Genomic DNA, 20,948 nt, shown 5'->3' with positions numbered 1-20,948 from the left:
TCAGCCGTAATGATATCCTAGACCTTAATGACCACAGAGCAGCTGAGGTGGACAGTTACCCTGGTCAAGAAAGAAGATCTGAAAACCAACAACAGCACTTGATGCAGGTCTAAAGATAGCACAGCAACCTCTTAAAGAGACACAAAGGCCAGCAGCACAGTAGCCCTGAGACTTTAGACAGATACATCTAAAAAATCTCAGTACTCAGTACAGCCCTATTGTACTTTTCCTCTTTGTAAAGAAAAGCCACCAAAATTTCTGGTAGCATTTTCATGCCTGTGGTTGGGAAACCAAAGACCATGTGGTTAAGCCTTGCTCCTGGCTTGCATTTTCTTAGCATTCTCACTTCCCAGAATGTGGCTAAGACCTTCCTATACAACCTAATCTCCCCTCCCCTACTCAAGAGTCCCAAACTCGCTACCTCATCTTCTCTGCTTTTCCCATTTGCCATCCACTTATTAACTATTAATGTTGTGAATAATTGACTACGAAAACTATAAGACTGAATACACCCAGTACTACATTCTAGGTCTCGCCAGACACAAAAAAGAAATCAAGTTATATATTTCTTATGAAAACAAGTCATAGTAAGTCAAGGTGCTGTTCCAAAAGAAATAACACAACCATTTTTGGGTCAATAAATGAAAGAAGAACTGATAACTGCACAGCATGCTGAACTTTAGATTCTGAGTCCTAATTACCTGTGGGTTGTTCCAGTTAGGCACCTTTCCAAAGCTAATATCCTGCACAGAGTTAGACCTTCGGTCGCCTCCTTGGCTGAAATAGATCTTAAACTTGGGATGCTTCTGGTTCTGCTCCTTTCTGATCTTGAATGTGCAGCCTCGGGATCCATCCTCGATCACTTCCTCGCTTTCTGTATCCATTTCGGATATAGGGGCATGGAGGTTTGGCATGGATCCAGGGCGTGAAGGAACTGTTCTGGGCTGTACAGGCTGAGATGTGCTTCTCTCCAGCCTGATTCGGGGGTAACGGGCATCGCGGCAGCTTTTGGAACCACTATAGCTGGGACTGGGTGCTTCTCTCTGGCCGTTTGTATTAATGGACATTCCCCGGTCTTGCTGCAGCTGGAAGACAAGTCTTCGGGTACCAGATGTCCCGTTTGTGGTTGGCTGGACAGACCAGCGACATGCACTGTCTTGGCCATCTGTAGCGTAGGGCACTATTGTAAACTGTTGAACATCTGGGCCACCTGTAAAGGCCTTTTGCTGGATACAAAATCCACCAATTGTGTTTCCTGGAGGACCTCCGTTGGAAATCCCAATAGAAGATTGAGTATTCTGGACATAAGGCCTGACACAGAAGATTCTCCGTGTGGGATGGCTAGGTTCTGTGCCATAGGTAGTCTGGTCCACTAATAGGCTAGGTGGACTATCTCTTCTGTAGTAACTGGGAGGGTTGGACCACCCTTCTCCAGGCTCCGTGTAGGCTGGAGCTGGATCATCCGGATATTCAGGAGGTGAATCCATGTGTCGTACATCTTCTTGAGAGATAGCTGACCGCTGGAGGGATATCTGCATGGATGAGCTCTTGGTAGTTCTAGATTCTGGTTGGTTTTGGAGCTGCGGTATGAACATGGAGGAGCTGCGTTTCAGGAAAGTATCAGAACCTCCAGGCAATCCGGGAGCATTTGCCTCGTCTAGCGGTATATTCCTCTGACCCATGCGCAACAGCATGGTGCCTGCTCCAGAGCTACTACAGAATCTTCCATTACCATCAGGACTTCCATTCTCATCTTCATCCAGCTCCTGAAATTCAGGAGCCGTGTTGCTCCGACCAGAACCGAAGTACAGACGTAGACGATGAGCCATTCTATTGACCGTTGTAGACCGTTGGACGAGGAAATGTAGCCCTCTGTGGTGTTGGTTCCTCTTAGGGTTTCTTCCTCATGTTCTTTGAAGTCTTTCCTGCCACTGTTCCACTTGAAGTGGCTGTCATGGGTTTGGAGCTGAATTCTGGGTAGCTGCTTGTGGACAGCGTCTTCAGTAAAAGGTGCTCTACAAATTAAAAAAAAGTCAACTCCCAATTCTCACGTCGTGTCCCGCTCTGTCTGGGTCTGGCTTTGGCTCTGGCTCCTGCCGGCTCAGTCGCGCTCACCCCTATAAAAGTGTGTCTGATCGCTTCTGCTCTCGCTCACCCACACAATTTCCCCCTCTCTTCTGCCTTTCCCTCACTTGTGCGTGCAAGAGTGCACAGGAGAGAGCGAGAGAGCTAGAAAGCGCGAGAGAGAAAGCAGCAGCAGTTCACTCGATCGCTCGCTCACTAGACACAGTTACAATAGAGGTACTGCAACAGGCAGCAAACTTCAGCCCACAAGAGCTCTCAACAAAGCCGAGAAGTGAATGAACATGAGAGAGCAGGAAAAAGAGAGAGAGAGAGAAATGGGGGGAGGGAGCAGAAAAAAAAGCCCTCTCTCATTTACCAAACTGTTAGTGCTGCTTCTCGATAGTGACAGACAGCAGAAATAGCCAGAGTGACAAGCAACATTCCAGGCATGATTGGATAAGGGCGCCTGGCACTCAGGCCAAGCCGAGGTGAGGGTAGGGTAGCCTCAACTCAAACTCAAAAGGCCACTCCACTTTTTAAACACACCCCCGGCCAACTTCACCATCCAGCAAGACCCAAACAGCCCTCTCTCAGCTGCTGCTGATCTGTCAGGGTGAAGTAGGCCCCCGAGAGTGGGACATCCAGAGAGAAATCGCAGAGAGATCGCAGCTGAGTCAGGAAGAACACTCTCCACAAAAGCATAAATCTGTGTCATCTCGCTTGTCCCACACACTGAGGACACTGGGCCAAGCCAAGCTGGGACGTGGGCTAATACCCCCATCATGCATTTCATTATCTCAAAGACCCCTGAACTGAAATCCTGCTCCTACAATACATGGTTAAAAAGATCTCCCCCCTTAACAAAGACAAAAATAACAAAGATATCAACACAAAAACAAAGCACACATGACCACGCCATTCAGGAAGTAGCAGGTGGCGCCAGAAACCCAATCTCAGTGGCTTTCAGATGAGTCAATTCACAGCAAAAAAAAACATCAAAACAGTTGCTGATACAGCTGATACTGGCCCACTTTTGCCACTGATATGTTTAAAGTACTACAGTCCCAGACTTAAGAAAAAGTACAAGTGCTCTATAAAAATAGTGATAATGTGGGTTTGAAATGATGTAGATACAGATACAGTATTTTAGTACTTAAGTACAGTAGTGAAGTAAAAATAATACTCCAGTAGATACAGATATCGTATTTTAGTACTTAAGTACAGTAGTGAAGTAAAAATAATACTTAAGTAGATACAGATACAGCATTTTAGTACTTAAGTACAGTAATAAAGTAAAAATAATACTCAAATAGATACAGATACAGTATTTTAGCACTTAAGTACAGTAGTGAAGTAAAAATAATACTCCAGTAGATACAGATACAGCATTTTATCACCTAAGTACAGTAGTGAAGTAAAAATAATACTCCACTAGATACAGATACAGTATTTTAGCACTTAAGTGGAGCAGTGAAGTAGTTCTACTTCATTACCATACATCTTTGGCAATAAAAACCCTTAAATGGGTGTTGGACCATTTCCTTGGAAGTGGTTTTAGTGATTGGATTTGTATCTGCTTTAAATGGGTCTTGGATCAGTTTACATTTGTGTTTTTGAGTGGATTTAATCCAGATACTCAAGATGCATCAAGTGACCAGATGTAAACAGGTTCAACTCTTTTACTCAAGTAACAGAAAGCTCATCTAATTTACACTTGCATTAAATGTTCTTGAGCTGTATCCATGACCACCAATTAAATTGGACAAAATTTGAAAAATAATCTGATTACCAAAAAGACATTTTAATACCAGGTATAAACAGCCTCTGTTATGTGTTAACTAAATCCAGGTAAAAGTACTCTCAGACCAGTTATTCACCCACTCTTCCTTTCTGAGTGTAATAACACTGACTCAGGACTTAAACACAGTTCGTTTTACAGAAGGTCAACAAATAAAACCACAACCTTGACCACTGTAGAAATAAAAGCACCCAAAAACAGATGCAGCTGCTTTACGTTAAGACTGGATGTTCCTTGTGGTTTAACATTTCCGAGCAATCTTAGAGACCAATCAAATTTGACTTACTGACATACTTTCAATATTATTCACGGTCATTACTGGCACTGCCAGGAATGGTTGCCTATGGTTGAACTTTGGGTAAAAAAGGCCTTTACCACAGTGCTCCTCAAAATGACATGACTCGTCATCTTCTGAACAAACACTGCGACAAACCACACCAATTTCCATTGTGTGCTGGGAGTAAATTGTAAATGGGCTGACTGTGTATAAACTGAACATTCCCAGGTTTTTCCGAGTATATCCAAGCCTGGAGCAGCGGACTGAAGCCTAAGTATTAAAGCATCTGAGCGGACTTTGCAGCACAGTAAAGCAGTCCAAGACAGATGTGTAGACCAAGCAGGAGTCCACAGGGTTGGAATCCACAGCTCTCACAGGGTTTCCTTTTTTATCATCAGTGGTGAAGAAGAGAACAGGTTATTTTTTAGCATCAACTTAGCTGTTTATGATTCTAATGGGTATACATCTGTTATAGCAAATGGGAAATAGGTCAGCACTTAAGGTTTATTTTTATCAATTAATCTAAAAAAAAAAACAAGAACAACAACAAAAAAAAAACAACATTTTAATACTTGCAACACATTCTGCACTTCAGGGAGTTTTTTTCCACAGTAAAACTATCTTGGTTTCAACTGATAACTTCATGTTTTATGTCATAAAATCCTTTATCCTTTATCCTATATATATATATATATATATATATATATATATATATATATATATATATATATATATATATATATATATATATATATATATATATTTTTTTTTTTTTTTTTTTTTTTACTTAAAACCTAGATATAAAAATTCAAATGATTATAATTTGGAATTATTTCCTCACTTGGGGCAATTTAGAGCAAAAAAATAAATAATTGAAAATGTACAGGATGTAGTAACAGGCTATGGTAAAGCTATTGTCTTAGTTAAAAGTTAAAATAGATTTATCACAATTAATCTCACTTTTTGTTTTGCTTAATACCAAATTTTAATAGTGGATATTTAAATAAAAAAACAAGAATTAATGTTAGATTGACAAGAAGAAATTACATTTATATTAGTGAGCTTTCCTGCTGCTTTCTGAGGTGATGTGGGTGTGTCCTTAGTGATTTTTTTGATTGTCCATTGGCCAGTTTCTCAGAAAACATAGACGGAATCCACCAATAACAGATATAGAGGAGATAGAGACCGATATACAATGGCACCAATCAGATGCAGCGAGAGGCGAACCAAGTATTACAGCCCTTATTAAACTTTCCAGTGTAATCGCATGTGTTATCGTGTTAATGTTTACATATTTAATCCACATACTTTACTTACATTACTGAAAGCATTAATGCATTTTATATCAATTCATTTACTTCCATAATTTATGTCGTCATTAACAGCTCTGGGGAAAAAAAAATAACATTTAAAAAAAGATTTTTTTTTTTATTTTACCAAATTGAAAACCTCTGGAACATAATCAAGAGGAAGATGGATGATCACAAGCCATCAAACCAAACTGAACTGCTTAAATATTTTGTACCAGAAGTAAAGGCATAAAGTTATCCAAAATCAGTGTGTAAGACTGGTGGAGGAGAACATGCCAAGATGCATGAAAACGGATTTCTGAACTCAAAACTTTATAAATATGAACTTGTTTTATTTGCATTATTTGAGGTCTGAAAGCTCTGCATCTTTTTTTGGTTATTTCAATCATTTCTATAGCTATAAATAGCAAAATCAGAGAAACTGATTCAGAAACTGAAGGGGTCTCTTAATTATTTTCAGAGCTGTGTATCGACAAGTCGCCCCAGCTCTAATGGGGATAGAATGACTGGTGATCAAAATGTGCTTCCTACGTTTGACACAATGCTAATGCTACAATGCTAACATGTAGAACCAATAAGTTGTGAAAGCTTAAACCCTATAAAAAATCAGGAAAGCTGCCTGCCTAATTCATCAGAGAAGCTTCTGGACACATAAGACCCTCCAAAACGGCAGAATTCTTCCATCTGCTCCTCTTTATTCATCTTTCCACAACATCTCAATCCTCCCATGGAAAAAGCGAATGTGTTTGCTACTCCTTGATTATTCTTAGCACAGTCTGTGCTACCACACTCCAGCCTGTGGTAAAAGTCTAGAGCTGAGATTACCCATTGTTTATAAGCCCATTTAGGTCTCTGGCCTTTAGCTGGTTCTGTTTAACCAACTCAAAACGAACTTCTTTTTTAACTTGGCAGTGTTCACTGACAGTGAGTCCCAGTTAAACAGCACCTTAAGCATTGCTGACCTACTGGAGATTCTTTAAAGAATGAGAGTGAGAGGGCTCTGTATGAGAAGCCTATTGTTTAGAAGGTCAGTCTTAGCCAGAAGAGGCCAGCGAAAAAAGAATATGGCAGACAGCATGGCATAAGCATTAAACTCGCAGTGCCAAACACAGTGGGGCTGAGCACTGAGAAAACAGAAATCAAGGTTTATTGAGAGAACATACTGCTATTTCCCATCAGCCTGTTTGCTCACTTATTTGCTGAGGCAGTCCCTCCATCCCTCCAAGCATTTTTTCCACCCTCATGTCTTTCCTTTTATTTTTACATTCTTTTTCCTCTTTCCACAGCTTTCAGTTTATTGGCGTAGTCGGCAGACGCTTTGTCAGAAAAGTGCTATTTCTTACTGTGGACAGTATCGTGGACGCATTCTTCATTTTCTTCTTCAGAAATTGCAATTCTGACAGTGATTAATAAACAAACATGTTTACAACAATGTTTTGGCATGCCGCTAGCCCATTCACAAACAGGCGACAAGCAAATCCAATCAACTGGGCTTTGTCAAAGACTGATAAAGACCACCAGGCAGGTGGAACAAAAGATTTCAGGCCTTTTGTTTTCACATTTATTTATAATATTGGGTGTTTTTTTTCCCCCAAACATGTTGTAGTCTGCCATTACACTCCTGTACTTTATTGTGTGCTGATAATTTGCACAGTTATAGAGCTGAATCCATACACTGAATCCAGTGAACCCAACCCTGGTAGTTCAGCAATCTACTAAAAACAACTTTCACATACATAGTTCTTGTAGCATTTAGTTAAAATACGTGTTTCGTGCTGATAAATTATATTTTTGCTGGTCTAAAACTGGCTAGTGGTTGAAAATTCAGTTATGCTGCACTCATAACTCTACCTCAACTGATATTGGAATAGTAACTGTTCAGTTTTAAATAATGTCAAAATAAACGTGATAGCTAAAAAGGTATTAGTCTCACTTTGTTTTATTTCTAATTGTATCCTAATAGTGTCACATTTTTTTTACCTGACCGAAATAATGATCTGACCTCAATTTAAAAATAAATAAATAAATAAATAAAAAAATCCAGTCTGAATGGTCACGTCTGGGGATTTTTGAAGATGACTCTGATGCATTTCTACCAGTCTGTATTTAGCTTTAGTTATCAATTTTCCGCAAAACAGAGTTTATAACTTAATAAACACACTGCTTTTTTGCTGAACTCCAACTTTTCTATTAATTAACTCTTGATGAGTTCAGCACAGCTGTTAACTGAAAGCAATTCAAAGTGACTCTACCTTATAAATCATACTGAGAAAATCCAGCCTAGAATCGAAAACATATTCTTGTTTGTTTAATACTTTTTGTTAACTAAATTATAATTTTTTTTTCTTCATAGTTTGGATGATTTTAGTATTAATCATTAATATCAATATATAATGAAAAAACAGTCCGTGTGGTACTGCACATATTCCTTAGAATCTAAATGGGAAAGAAATCATACAAAACATATATATATATATATATATATAACAACATATACATATATATATATATATATATATATATATATATATATATATATATATATATATATATATATATATATACATATAACATATATATAAATCAAATGAAATTTATAGGGCCCTACACAAAGCACTTTACACCACTTTTTTTTTAGCATTACTGCTGTACCGCAGAGTTGCAGTCTCCTATCCGATTCTCCAGTTTCATATCACTGCTTATTAAATCATGACAGATGTGGAGGCTGCTTTTAGAGAGGAAGGGAAATCTGCAAAAATTCTTAAAGATTCCTGTGGGCGACCCAAATCTAGTAGACCATAAAAAGAAAGCATCACATCATCTGTCTGGATCAGGCTAAAGTCACGTACAGATCACCTGATGTTAAAGCCACGCTGAGGTCGAACAACATTAAAATTCACAGCAGGTATTTTAAATATGATAAGACTCTTGACGGTAGAGAGAGAGAGCGACAGAAAGAGAGGCTATGGGAGAAAGTAATAAAGAACAAAAAAACAGCAGGAAAAAGGAAAGACAACTGACAGACAGTTGGCGAAAACCTGATGAGTGGAAATTGAGCGAAACTGAGGAAAACGCGAGAAGGAACTCGACGAAAAGCAACAGAAGTAAAAGAAGAGGGGGAGGTAAGGAAACAGCAGCACACAGAGAGAAAGAAACAATCGCTCATTGATGACAGAGAGAGTAGTCAGCAGGGCTGAGTGTGCAGCCTTGTCTCAGACTTATAAGGGCAACACTCAGGGCCTGAAGAGCAGCAACACTGAAACACTGCCAACAGCAGTCACACAAAGACAAGCCTAACCTTCTCCCTCCAAACACACAACCAACATGAACACAGCCCGGGAACACTGTCCGCTTTACTGCGAAAACATTCACTCAAACTCACTACAGCAGATTCTGTAGCCTCCAGTCGGACTGTAGTCTGACACAGTTCTATCAAACCCAATTGGAGTAGGACAAAAATGTGTCTGACCCGACTGTAGCCCGGAACTATTCTGGATTAACCCAACTGTAGCCTGATACATTTCTGCCTGAACCCAACTGCAGTCTGATTATTTATTCAAACCCAACTGTAGCCCAACACAAACCCACCCAAAGCCAATTCTGTTCCAATCTGACACAATTCTCTCTGAATTTTATCGGATTATAGATGGATTTTGCCACAATTATGTTGTTAGTTTGAATAGATTTGTGTCAGACTACAATCAGATTCAGACACAATTCTGCTGGGCTACAGTCAGATTCAGACAGAATTTTATTGAGCTACAGTTGGGTTTGAATAAAACTGTCATATTGCAACCAGGTCTGTGCAAAAATGAAACACACTGTAGGTAAACCCTCTTAATAATGACTATTTTATAATGATTATTTTTCACAGTCATAGTACAGTACAGTGAAGTGATTAGATAAAGTGAGATATAGTGATTAACATACAGATATAGTGATTAACTACGGCCCTATTCCAAAATGGACTTTGTTATGATAATTAGCTTAAGCAATGTCTTAAAAATCATGACATGTCTAATAACCCAGTCTAAGCAACAATGGATAAAAAAGTAACACCTTTGTGCTGCCCCTTTCCTTCATTTCTTCAATGCATCCATAAATTTTATCTTCATTTTTCTGAGCATCTTATTAGAAATAAATTGCTAATGAGGAACCTTTGCATTAATAAATGAAACAACTGTGACACCAAAAAAAATTACAAAATACAAAAGGTTTACACTAGGGTTAAATGCTCTTTGGTAAAATTAATCAAAATGTTAAACTTCTTTGCATGATACAGTTTTAACCTCTTGAGATCCTGTGTTCTCATAGACGGACATTACATTTCTGATTCTCTGCAAAATACTTTAGCCTCATATGGAGATAATGCCCATACCATCTAGTGGTAACATGAGAACATTACATTCAACTGATTGAAAACAAGATGGAGGGAATCCCAATCAAAAGTTTCTACAGCCAGTACAACAGACAGAAACATGGGTCAGGTAAAATTTCTCATCCAATTTTAAGCTTGAAACTAGTTTATTTATTTGTAAAATGCTAATTTTTTGTTTTTGTTCAAATTGGATCTTTCTGGTCCCAAACTGTATGAGGACAGTAACAAAACAACGTCCTGTACAAAGAAAAAAAGTGTAGTTTGTTTTCTTTCTGGGTCGTACTAATCCCAAAAAGCTAGGAAAAATAAGAAAACGCACATCAAGTCAGTGCAGCTATTTCCAGCACAGAGCCACGCCTTTTTATTTTACTTTTTTTTATGCAGTGCCACCTAAGGGCTTGAAGATCATCAGCATCCAATATTGACCATCAGACTTGTCCATTACATGCAGGTATTTCTCCAGATTCTCTAAATGGTGGGATATCCAAATATCACAATTAGAATATTTTCTGAATTATTTTTATACCTATTCTTGAGTTTTTCTGGTAGTTACACTTGCTTTTTAAGGTTTTGTGTAGTTGAGTTTTCATAAGGTTGTAAGTACGACTTAACTATTTCATGAAAAACATCTGAAATGCATTATATGTTATGTTGTATTGTTTATTTAGCCTTTTAGCTAAATTCTAATGAACACCCAACACATTTTTTGACATTTAAAACCTCAGAATGGCTGCACTGACCACACAAGACACCATTTATCACTTGATTTGTGACCCGCCATGTGGACAGAGTGGACTGCACGCTATACAAGCGTTCACACACACTATAGACAATATTTGACATATAAGACATTATATGTACACTATGTGTTCAAATGTTTGTGGACACCCCCTTCTATAATGAATGCATTCAGTGGCCTTACACTGGCTGCACTTACTGTTGACACACACACAGTTTGTCTAGTCCCCATAGAGAAGCACCGCCAATAAAAAGGCCCTCTGGAGCAGAATAACTTCATGAACCTTTTGGAACTGTGCCCAATGTCAGGCATGGACAGTAAAAATGGGGAAAAAAAGCCCCCAGCATTAAGCTGTGGGTCTCTGGAATGATGGTGCTAAACACAATACTTCTGGGATAGGTTAGGATGAGGGAGGATTACACTAGAATCTTATAAACGAATGAAATCAAATCCTCACAGCAATGCTCCAAAATCTAGTAAAAAAGTCTTTCACAGACAGTAGAGACAGTTACTCCTACAAAAGCAGAATAAACTCTTTTAAAACCTTTAAATGAACCATTTTAATGAGTTTAATAGACACAAAGAATGAGCAGGTGTCCCAATACCTTTGCCCATAAAGTAGGGCTGCACGATATATCATTTAAGCATCGTCATTGCGATGTGCGCTGGTGCAATAGTCACATCGCAGGACATTCATTGTCACCTAAGGCAATTAAATCAAACACCTCATGTTGCAATGTTTGATTCTTGACACAAGAAGTAGATACACAGCACTGTCTCTGTGTCTGTGCGAGTGACAGTCTGCTGCTGCCTGAGAAGTGCGAGGTAACTGCAAACATGAGGTAACTGCATGGCCTCCATCCACATGGTTGGGCACGTGCTTGAAAAGGCACATGTTGAAAGCTGTGCACCTCACAGTTTTGCGCCGATATTTTCAGTTACAGCTGAATTCACGCTTTTAATCCCAGAAAAACACTCTAATTTACCATTTAAATGCCTGATTAAAGAGCCAATTACTGTTGTTTTCCTTCGGTTTTAAATGGTCGGCGCTAACTCTGCATGGGTCCTGCATTGTTCAATATCGCGATATGTATCGTCGAGAGAAGGAAAAAAAAAAAAAAAAAACATTTGTAATATCGTGCAGCCCTACCATATAGTGTACTTTATTGTGTATGAATGTCATGCAGTGATAAGCTAAAGTTTCTTACCAGTCTGTTCTCATCAAACACTTCAAACAGGAGCCTGTGGTTCTGAGGACAGACCTGAGAGAGAGACAGAGAGAGACAGAGAGAGACAAAGAGAGACAAAGAGAGACAAAGAGAAACATTATCCATTATAAACATATCCAAACAAGCAAGAAACTGAGAGAAAGAGGGAGCTGTAAAAGAAGAAGCAAAATGTGTCTGGGTCTTACTGACATAAAAACATGCAATTTACTTTTTCCAGGGCTGCCACATTAATGTGTTCATTTAGATTAATTAATTACAAAATATGCATAAAAACAGATTAATCATCCCCCACATATTATATGAACCCACAAAACCTACTTATATAAAACCTACTAAAAAAACAAGTTAATATCTCCATGTAGCCATTAGCTAATTTAACATTCTGGGCTTCATAATAAAGCTCAGATAATCTAAATGAAAAGGTGCCTACTGAAATCAATGACTGAATTGACAAAAGTAACAGAATATCCATTTTTTTTTTTGAACAATTTTATTTTATTTGTACCTCACTAAGAAAACCTTTAAACAAAAAATGGTGAAATATCTAAATTAGGGCAGCATATTTCAGCCATTAATGTAAAAAATGTATTAGAGATTAGTTACTCTTTAAGAATCTCCTAAACATAATCTCTGGTATGTGTGATGGTCTTCTATAATTGTTTTTTAAATTTTGGGTGAATAAATGTGCAGCTATAATAAATTGGTTTAGGACTGTAAGATATATATATATACGTATATATATATATATATATATATATATATATATATATATATATATATATATATATATATATATATATATATATATATATATACACACACACACAGTATTTACAGCATCTGTTACTGACTGATCACTAGCTTTTAAGTCTATAGCAGTTATTAATCAGCATTTTTGTACATTCCTTTATCCACAGTGTCCTGTGCATACCAGGAATACATCATAGAAGGCTAATATTACCTCAACGGTAGTGATCGTGACTAAAGGTGTCTGGCTAGAATTGTATAGTGAAATGTCTCTTTGTCTTCCTTTCCAGGAGTGGTACTGATGAAAGTCTTTGATAGTTGATAGTCTTTGCTACAACACTTAATGATGGTTTCAAAGTTCTGAAAAACCACATAAGTTAAGATGTGCCCAAACTTTTCACTGGTACTTAACAAAAAAGAAGCAACGTCATTTATAGAACACCTTTATACAGCTCTGAAAGAGACCACTTCAGTTTCTGAATCAGTTTCTCCAATTTTGCTATTTATAGTTTTGTGCTTGAGTAAAATGAACATTGTTGTTTTATTCCATAAACATTTCTCCCAAATTCTGGCTGAAATAAACAAAAAAGATGCATATTCATAAACTTTTAAGAATTTCAGAAATCAATATTTGGTGGAATAACCCTGTTTTGTTTAATCACAGTTTTCATGCATCTTGGCAACATGTTCTCCTCCACCAGTCTTACACACTGCTTTTGGATAACTTTCTGCCTTTACTCCTGGTGCAGAAATTCAAGCAGTAATTTGTAATTTGGTAAAATCAAAGAAACTCATCATGTTTAAGTTGTCTCTCTTTTTTTTCCAGAGCTGTATATGAGGCAGCTCAAAGTGCTTTGTGCAGGTTTTATACCTAGTCTCAGACTAACTTTTCCTTTTAATGTAGAACATTTAAATCCTTTATCCTTGTCTAGGAACCTGTTCCTTTTGGCTTGTTTCTTAGACAAGGTTTAAGCCTAGTCTTAGACTAACTTTTCCTTTTAGTTAAGAACTTCTTTCACAATGTAATCTCACGTACAAGACAAGGTCTAGTCTCTATCTGGGAATGTGGACCAAAGAGTCAAATGTTAGGTTTTAGGTCTTTCTGATTTTTTTTTTTTTTTTTTGCAGTTTTTGTTGAATAGCATTATTTCTGTATTCTACGAAATCAGGACATTTTTGCATTGAAACTTTACGTAAAATTAACAAATACAGGCCACGCATCAACTCCAACACACGCGCATCAGCTCCAACACAGCTCAATATCAACAGTCCACAGCTGGCTTCACATTTCTGGAAGGCAGGTGCCAAGCGCAGTTCTGCTCAGAGTGTAAGTTAACACACACTATAATGAACGCAGGGTTCGTCCTCAGAGCCAGAAATAGCTCTTATAAATCACACACGTGTGAACAGAGTCATAATCACACAGCCACTCGGATCGCACATGAGGACTGGAACATTCTTCCTCTCCCTCTCTCTCCCTCTCTTTCTCCCTCTCTCTCTCTCTCTCTCTCTCTCTCGGTCTTTCTCGGTCTCTCTCTTTCTTGCTCACATTTGCTTGGCCATTCATTTTTTTTTAGTCACAGCTGTGGTTTATGTAACTAACCACATTATAACACAGCCAGCATTCCCATCCACTGCTCTGGAAACTGCTTTAAGCACAGACACACACACATGCAATTCTGGGTCATCAATATTTTGATGTGTCTATCTGTGTGTATCTGAGTGCTATAAATGATTGTGTTTATATCAGCATTAGGCAGGAATTGGTATGTCTTATGCTTAGGCTCCTTCTACAGGGAAGTGTAATTCACACTCTGGGCCACTTCTAATGAACACGTTTTACACATGCATTTCTGGACAAGCTGAGAGACACAGAACTTTTGCCATAAGTGAGAGAAGCGTGTAATATTAGAAGTACATGTAATATGTACATTGGCAAAAAAAAGTAGGTGAACCTTTTGGAATTTTATATACCAAATGTTATCTGATCTTCATCCAAGTCGAGGGTATTGACAAATATGTTTTTTGTGTTTGTAATTTAGGCACATTATATGATATTACAGTTTTTTTTAATTAAACACTAATTAAACACTTAAAGTGGTAGTGGAAAACCAAGCGAACCCTTGGAATCCATTGCAGGTTGACCCTTCTTCACAGCAATAACCTCATCCAGGCACTTCCTGTAGCTCTGGATCAGACCTGCATATCATTCAGCTCATTCTAAACAATAGTTTTAGCCCATTCTTCCTGGTAGAACTGCTTTGTTTGTTTCTATTTTCTAGTTTTTTTAAGCCATTCTGTTTGTGGACTTGCTCTGGTGTTGTGGGTCATTGTCCTGTTGCATCACCAAACTTCTATAGAGTTTCAGCTGACACACAGACACTGATTGATCAAGATGGTAATTTTTCTTGCACTTAATGATGTGTAGATTGTTTGCCTTACTATAGACTAGTAAATTATTAAAACTCTTTGAAGTCACTTTGTAATCCTTGCTAGCTTTATGTATATTAACAATTTTTGCGGCATGTCTCGCATACATTTATCCTTTTTGTGTGGAGCAAACTGAATTTTTTTGTTGTTTATCAGTTCGATTAGCTCTAGTCCTCACCTTGGAAGTAGCAAGACTCCAAGTGTGCGAACACTTGACTATGGTTTACATACTGTTTCCACTAGCACTGTGAAGTTTTTTATGGTTGTTCTTAATGAAGACATGATCGATCATATATATATTTCAGTGTTATTATTTTAGCCACATCATATTTGTAAATTCCTGTGACTTGAATAAAGATAAGACACTTTTTAATAACAAATTTATGCAGAAACCCATGACATTTCCAATAGTTCACATACTTTTTATGCCACTGTATATATGCACCATATATACAGCCACACAATGTCACACGGTTCTTGTGAGCATTGTCCTGTCTGCTTCACCAAAGATACAAAGTGCAATAGTTACTTAGCCCTTAGGTGTCAGTAACAGCAGCAGTTTGAGGGGGTAGCTGTAGTATTTGTGATGTAGAAAAGTGATGCATTTCATGCCTTCACATTTCATTCAGTACAATACTGTTTCCCGTTTCACAATGACTAGCGAAGTGAAATTTTGGCTATAGCAGTTTAATAAGCTTTTTTTTACATAACGCCTTTAGAAAAGCTGCATATGCACTTGCATCTTCAAAAATGACAACAGCAGAGAGGTTATTTTCACCTGTATGGTGTGTAGAGAGAGAGAGAGAGAGAGAGAGAAAACGAGAAAGAGAGAAAGAAAGAGAGAGATTTGACATTTATTGTGTAGTGAGAAGAGCTGCTGCTCAGGGGAATGGAAAATACTGCTTGAGAAACTGTGTGGAAGCGAAGTGAGAGAGGAGGAAGGAGACTTACTCTGAAATAGAACTCCTCGTTCCATTTGGGATTGAGCGTCTGCAATAAAAGAGAACATGGCGTTAGTTCAGACACGTTTACTGTTCATTTTACAGAGGAATAAACGCAGACGGTGTAGTTAGAAGATGGCCTTCAGTAGAGTCAGTCTCGAGTAGAGCTGTGCAATAGGGCTGCAAGATATATCGTTTAAGCATCGTCATTGCGATGTGTGCATGTGGCGGCTGGAGGTAACACGAGTTAACTGTAACCGTCCTCCATTCACATGGTTGGGCACGTGCTTGTAAACGCAATTGTTGTAAGCTGTGCACAGCTTTTCACGTTAAGGCTGAATTATTGCTTTTAATCCCAAGAAAAACGCCATTATTCACCGTTAAAAAGCCATTTAAAAGCCTGTTTTCCTCGGGTTTTGAGTGCTCGGCACTGACTCAGCTCTTGATTGGCCCGGACGCAAGAAAGTCCGTGGGTGGGGGCGGAGCTGGTGATGTCATGGGCCATGCATTGTTTAATATTGTAATATATTGGCGAAAAAAGAACATTTGCAATGTAAAATTTTTCCAATATCGTGCAGCCCTACTGTGTATTACCAGCCAATATGATATACAACGCAACACAAAAGTTACAATACATTGTGATACTGTGCTGAATTCCCTCACAATATCTTACAGCTCAGGGTCACGTTTTTTTGGATCATTTTCCAAGAATCTTAACTCTTAACTTTCCAAGAAGAAACTGTGGAAGTATGACCTACTACAGGAGTGTGTGACCATTTTCTACACTGCTGCCATTGAATCAATCATCTGCACATCCATCACCATTTGGTTTGGGTCAGCCACAAAACAAGATAAACATAATTCGGAGAGCTAGAAAAAAAAAAATCATTGGTAACCCCATTTATAAAGGGGCACTAAGATGTAGATGCAGAGGTAGCAATTCATTTGTGCTCGTCAGTCGACTTATCATGACTTAATTTCAAGATGGTGACTCCTGGGGAACTATCTGAAGGCACTGTGTGTCTATAAACAGTGTTTTGAGAAAGCCTAAACCTTATTTTTTCCATTATTAGCTGAAATGTGTTCCTTTGGAACCTAACCTTAAAAAAACGCTTTTAATTGTGGTGATTTCTGCCTCTGCAGTGTCCTCTCAGGTTCACCTGTGCTATAGGCGTGGATGATGTATCAGTGTATTTTGGTATGCTTTGCAATATGCAGATCTGTCAATCAATAATACCGTCCCCTCTGCTGACGTCCAACCATCAGCGTTTCACCGCTATTAGAGGCACACTGCTGCAGCTCAGCCAATCAGCTCTCCCTCCTGCCCTGCCTCTAAACCCATACATCACCCAGTGTCCCTCCCAAATGACCCCTTCTTTTTTATTTTTTATTTTTGAGCTGAGGGTGGAGTCATTCTCAGTTTTCTAGTGTTTATATCTGAAATCCACTTTTATATTTATAAATTCAGGAATTTTATAATGCATGCAATAAGAGCTCCATTAACTGTGCCTGACTGAGTTGTGAAAGCAGTGCTTCATTAACAGACAGGCGAAGTGGTTTTCTTTTAATTACTGCTGGAATTTTAACAAGTTTTAGCATGTAGCTATCAGACTGATACAGCCATCTTCAAGGCTATGTGTTCCGAGTGTGTATAAATACTCCATGTGACTGACTGTGTGCACTTGTGCTTTCCCTCTAAGAATCAATACAAGCGTGCAGTGAGCGTTTAAAACAAAAAGGCAATCACTGCATCATCACCGCCCACTTCACCCAGTCGATGCTGCTCAATATCAACTTCACCCCTCACTGCTTTATATTCACTGCAGCTGCCTTCCTGTACACTTCACCGCTGAGAGCATTTGATTGTATTCAGTAAAAAGAATGACATTAAGGTCAGAGTGTTCACCAGGATTATCACCATTTTACCTCATCTCTTCAATTCCTTAAACTTTCTCAAAAACATTGGATGGAGCACCATCATTGCAGAGAACACAGTCCCACTGCTCCACACCTTAACTCTGGGGATTTATAACAGTTTAAACTCTTGTCTAGCATTAGGCACAATGCCAATGGGTTGATGTTTATCTGATGTTTACACAGCAGGTGTACGTTTGTTCATAGATTCAGATCAATTACATCAAGGTAATTCAGGCTATCTTCAGCCATTTAAACAATAACAGAAGAAAAAGATGTGTGGTGTTGAATTCTGACTCATGCAGCAAAATGAGCACCATTTAAAGCTTCTTTTACATTTCATTTAAAGGAGTCAAAACCACATAAGCAGATGAAACCAAATATAAAAAGTTTAACAAACTTTTATCTCATTATCTTTACTTTTCTTAAATCTTACAAGCATAAACTCCTTATATCCCAGTTTAGGAAAAGTGCAAAAAGGTGAAAATCCCTGCCACATAAGAGTAATCGTCACAGGATTCTTGACACAAACACATTTCACTTCACATACATGCATATACATACAATCTTGATTACTGCATTTAAAAAAAAATGAAAACGGTGATTAAAAATACTGGTTTAATTGTGAAAAATGCGCAGCGCTGGCTGACTGGATGGATGTATGGTTGGATGGATGCTTCGATAAAGACATTCACAGAACATACAGAAGACTAGACAGACATAAAAAGGGTATACACAAAATGGTAAAGATAGTAGATGGTGCAATCTGCAAAGTATCGAAGTGTGCTTAATTACATTTAAATATAAGCGTACACGTTTTTGCTAAAGTAAGTAGAAGTGGTTGCGTCATGTTCTGGGACCATACGAGTGCTTCTACAACTGGAACACTGAAATCAAACAATTACTGTGACATCCTGAAGCAGAGCATGACCCCCTATCTCTAGAAACTGGGTCACATAGCAGTTACCCAATTAATAACAACCCAAAGCAGATCTCGAAGATAAGGTACCTTGAGACAATTGGACCTAAACCCTTTTGAGCATCCTCAATCAGAAGGTGGACTCCAACATCCACCAGCTCTGTGATGTCAGGGATTTAATAGGGAGTTTTCTGATACTCATAACTTCTACAGTATCAGCTCCTACTGTTCACTACACTATGGAACATGGCTGCAAGGAATCACAGTATTAAATTCAGGAAATACTGCATTCCAGTTTATCCCAAAGATATAAGACAGAGCTGAGATCAAGACTTCTTTTCCTTTTGCAGTTGGAGCTCCAGGGCAAAACAAACCAAGCTTAAATTTCAGCTGATCGATTGCATCTGGCCTCAGCAGGGAGAATTGCAAATTTGATTATCTGCTAAACTATTGCTTTAGTTACTTGGTTCAGTTTCATTTTCCATAAATCAGAGGTTTAATCTGTAAATAAAAAAAAAAAGTTTCAACAACAGGCTTTAACATTTCTAATCCGATCCAAAAAGGCCTGAAATTGTTGAAAGTAAAACAGTGACATCACTCTAACTGACGGACATGCTGCCCACGGGGCTTCAAGGCCAAGCAGATAAAAACAGCAGTGACTGGCCTCCACTGATCTGCCTCAGGCTTTTAGATGGGCTTTTTATTGCCTCCCTCGATTCCTCAATGACACCCTGAAAAACAAGCGCAATTCCTCTCACTGATGGCCTTCAACTGGCTCTATAAATCAGAAATATACACAGCTGAAATGTATTGCGTGGGAAATGTATGCAATGAACGACTCATTTACATATATCCAACAGGGTTAATACACTCTTTTAACCAACAAATTTCCATGAAACATCAGAGCAGACGTACAATAAAACTAAAAATCAAAAAACTTTATTTAAAATTGACTATAGTAGGTCTAAAATGAATTGGATAAAATGTTGACACACAATCTGCCAATAAAATAACACCAATAAAATGTGTGTCAGATTCTGAGAGCTCCATTGTGCATGGCTAAATTACTGAATTAACTCTGAGCTGACATATTTGTTAGCTCAAAATAGATTTTCTTCATCGATAAACAGAAACACAAAAATTTGTAGACCAAATTTCCATGACTTTTTCAAAACTTTCTGGCTATTTAAAAAAATAATAATAATAATAATAATCTAGGCCTGGAAATTGTTATTTCCAAATTCCACGACTTTTCTAGATTTTTCATAGTCGTACGAACCCTGATCCAAACAATTGGATTGGAAATGATTGCACAACTGGAAAAGTTTCATCATAATGTTTTTGATTGTATTTTTGACTGCACTTGAGGATACTTTCAGAGTCCGTGATTTTTTTTCAGACAGACTGACCTTCATTTCTTAAAGTCATTTTTTTCTGTCTTTAGTTGAGTAGTTAGTGTCATAATCTGGATTAGAACATTACTCAAATATTCACTATTCACTGTATACCTGTAACTCTACCTCTTCACTAATTTACTTTACAACTGATGCTCTCAAACTAACATTCAGAGGCAAAAAATTCAAGTAATTAACTCTTGATGAGTTCAGCACAGCTGTTAACTGAAATCCTGAATTCCAGGTGACTCTACCTCATAAGCCTGACTAAGTACATATTCTGCTTTGATTAACCCTTTTTGTTTACTAAATCATTCCATATATGTTTTTCTTCTTACCTTGACTTTAGTATTAATCTACAATGCAGAACATTTTAAAATAATGAACAACTACTGAATTTAGGTGTCTCTATACTTTTGACCGGTACTGTATATAATTAATTTCTCTTTATAATGACATACAACTGGCATGATATACAGATGCACTATGAACAGTTGGTCCTAAAACATTACAGTGCCTGAGCCTGGATCAGTCTGTGACACTGCACCCCCTGCTGGTGATCTTTGTCCTGTCATTAAAACAGGTCAGGGTGGAGAGTAACCAGGCCGGTTTACTCAGTCTAATATAATTAATTAGGACTAAATTACAATATATACACAAATGTATTGGCACAGCTGCTCATTTATTGCACTTCTATTCTGTGCTTTTGTTGAAGTAACTGTCTCTACTGTCAAGGGATGAAATGATGTATTAGATTTTAAAGCATTAATGAGTATCTGATCGCATTTAGAGACAATATTCAAGCATT

General features: G+C 38.0%; 1 protein-coding gene across 8 annotated transcripts in view; it reads right to left on the bottom strand.

Annotated features, from left to right (window-relative positions):
- The window catches only part of nedd4l (NEDD4 like E3 ubiquitin protein ligase), a 128,265-nt gene that overhangs the window by 63,748 nt on the left and 43,569 nt on the right, over nt 1–20,948 (bottom strand). For 3 of the 8 annotated variants that reach the window (XM_049466060.1, XM_049466061.1, XM_022676541.2), the window contains exons 4-5: nt 15,924–15,962; nt 11,775–11,828 (exon numbers count right to left, since the gene is read on the bottom strand). In XM_049466060.1, the coding sequence (XP_049322017.1) occupies nt 11,775–11,828; nt 15,924–15,962 (93 nt within the window). Of the gene's footprint in view, nt 1–701; nt 2,376–11,774; nt 11,829–15,923; nt 15,963–20,948 lie in introns of those variants that run through there. The other 5 variants (XM_049466056.1, XM_049466058.1, XM_022676540.2 and 2 more) reach the window with 5 other exon arrangements.

This window comes from Astyanax mexicanus, chromosome 17, assembly GCF_023375975.1.
Source record: "Astyanax mexicanus isolate ESR-SI-001 chromosome 17, AstMex3_surface, whole genome shotgun sequence".
Classification (NCBI taxonomy): Eukaryota; Metazoa; Chordata; class Actinopteri; order Characiformes; family Acestrorhamphidae; genus Astyanax; species Astyanax mexicanus.
Note: the sequence above shows the minus strand (reverse complement) of the source record. Positions and strands in the feature narration are given on the sequence as shown.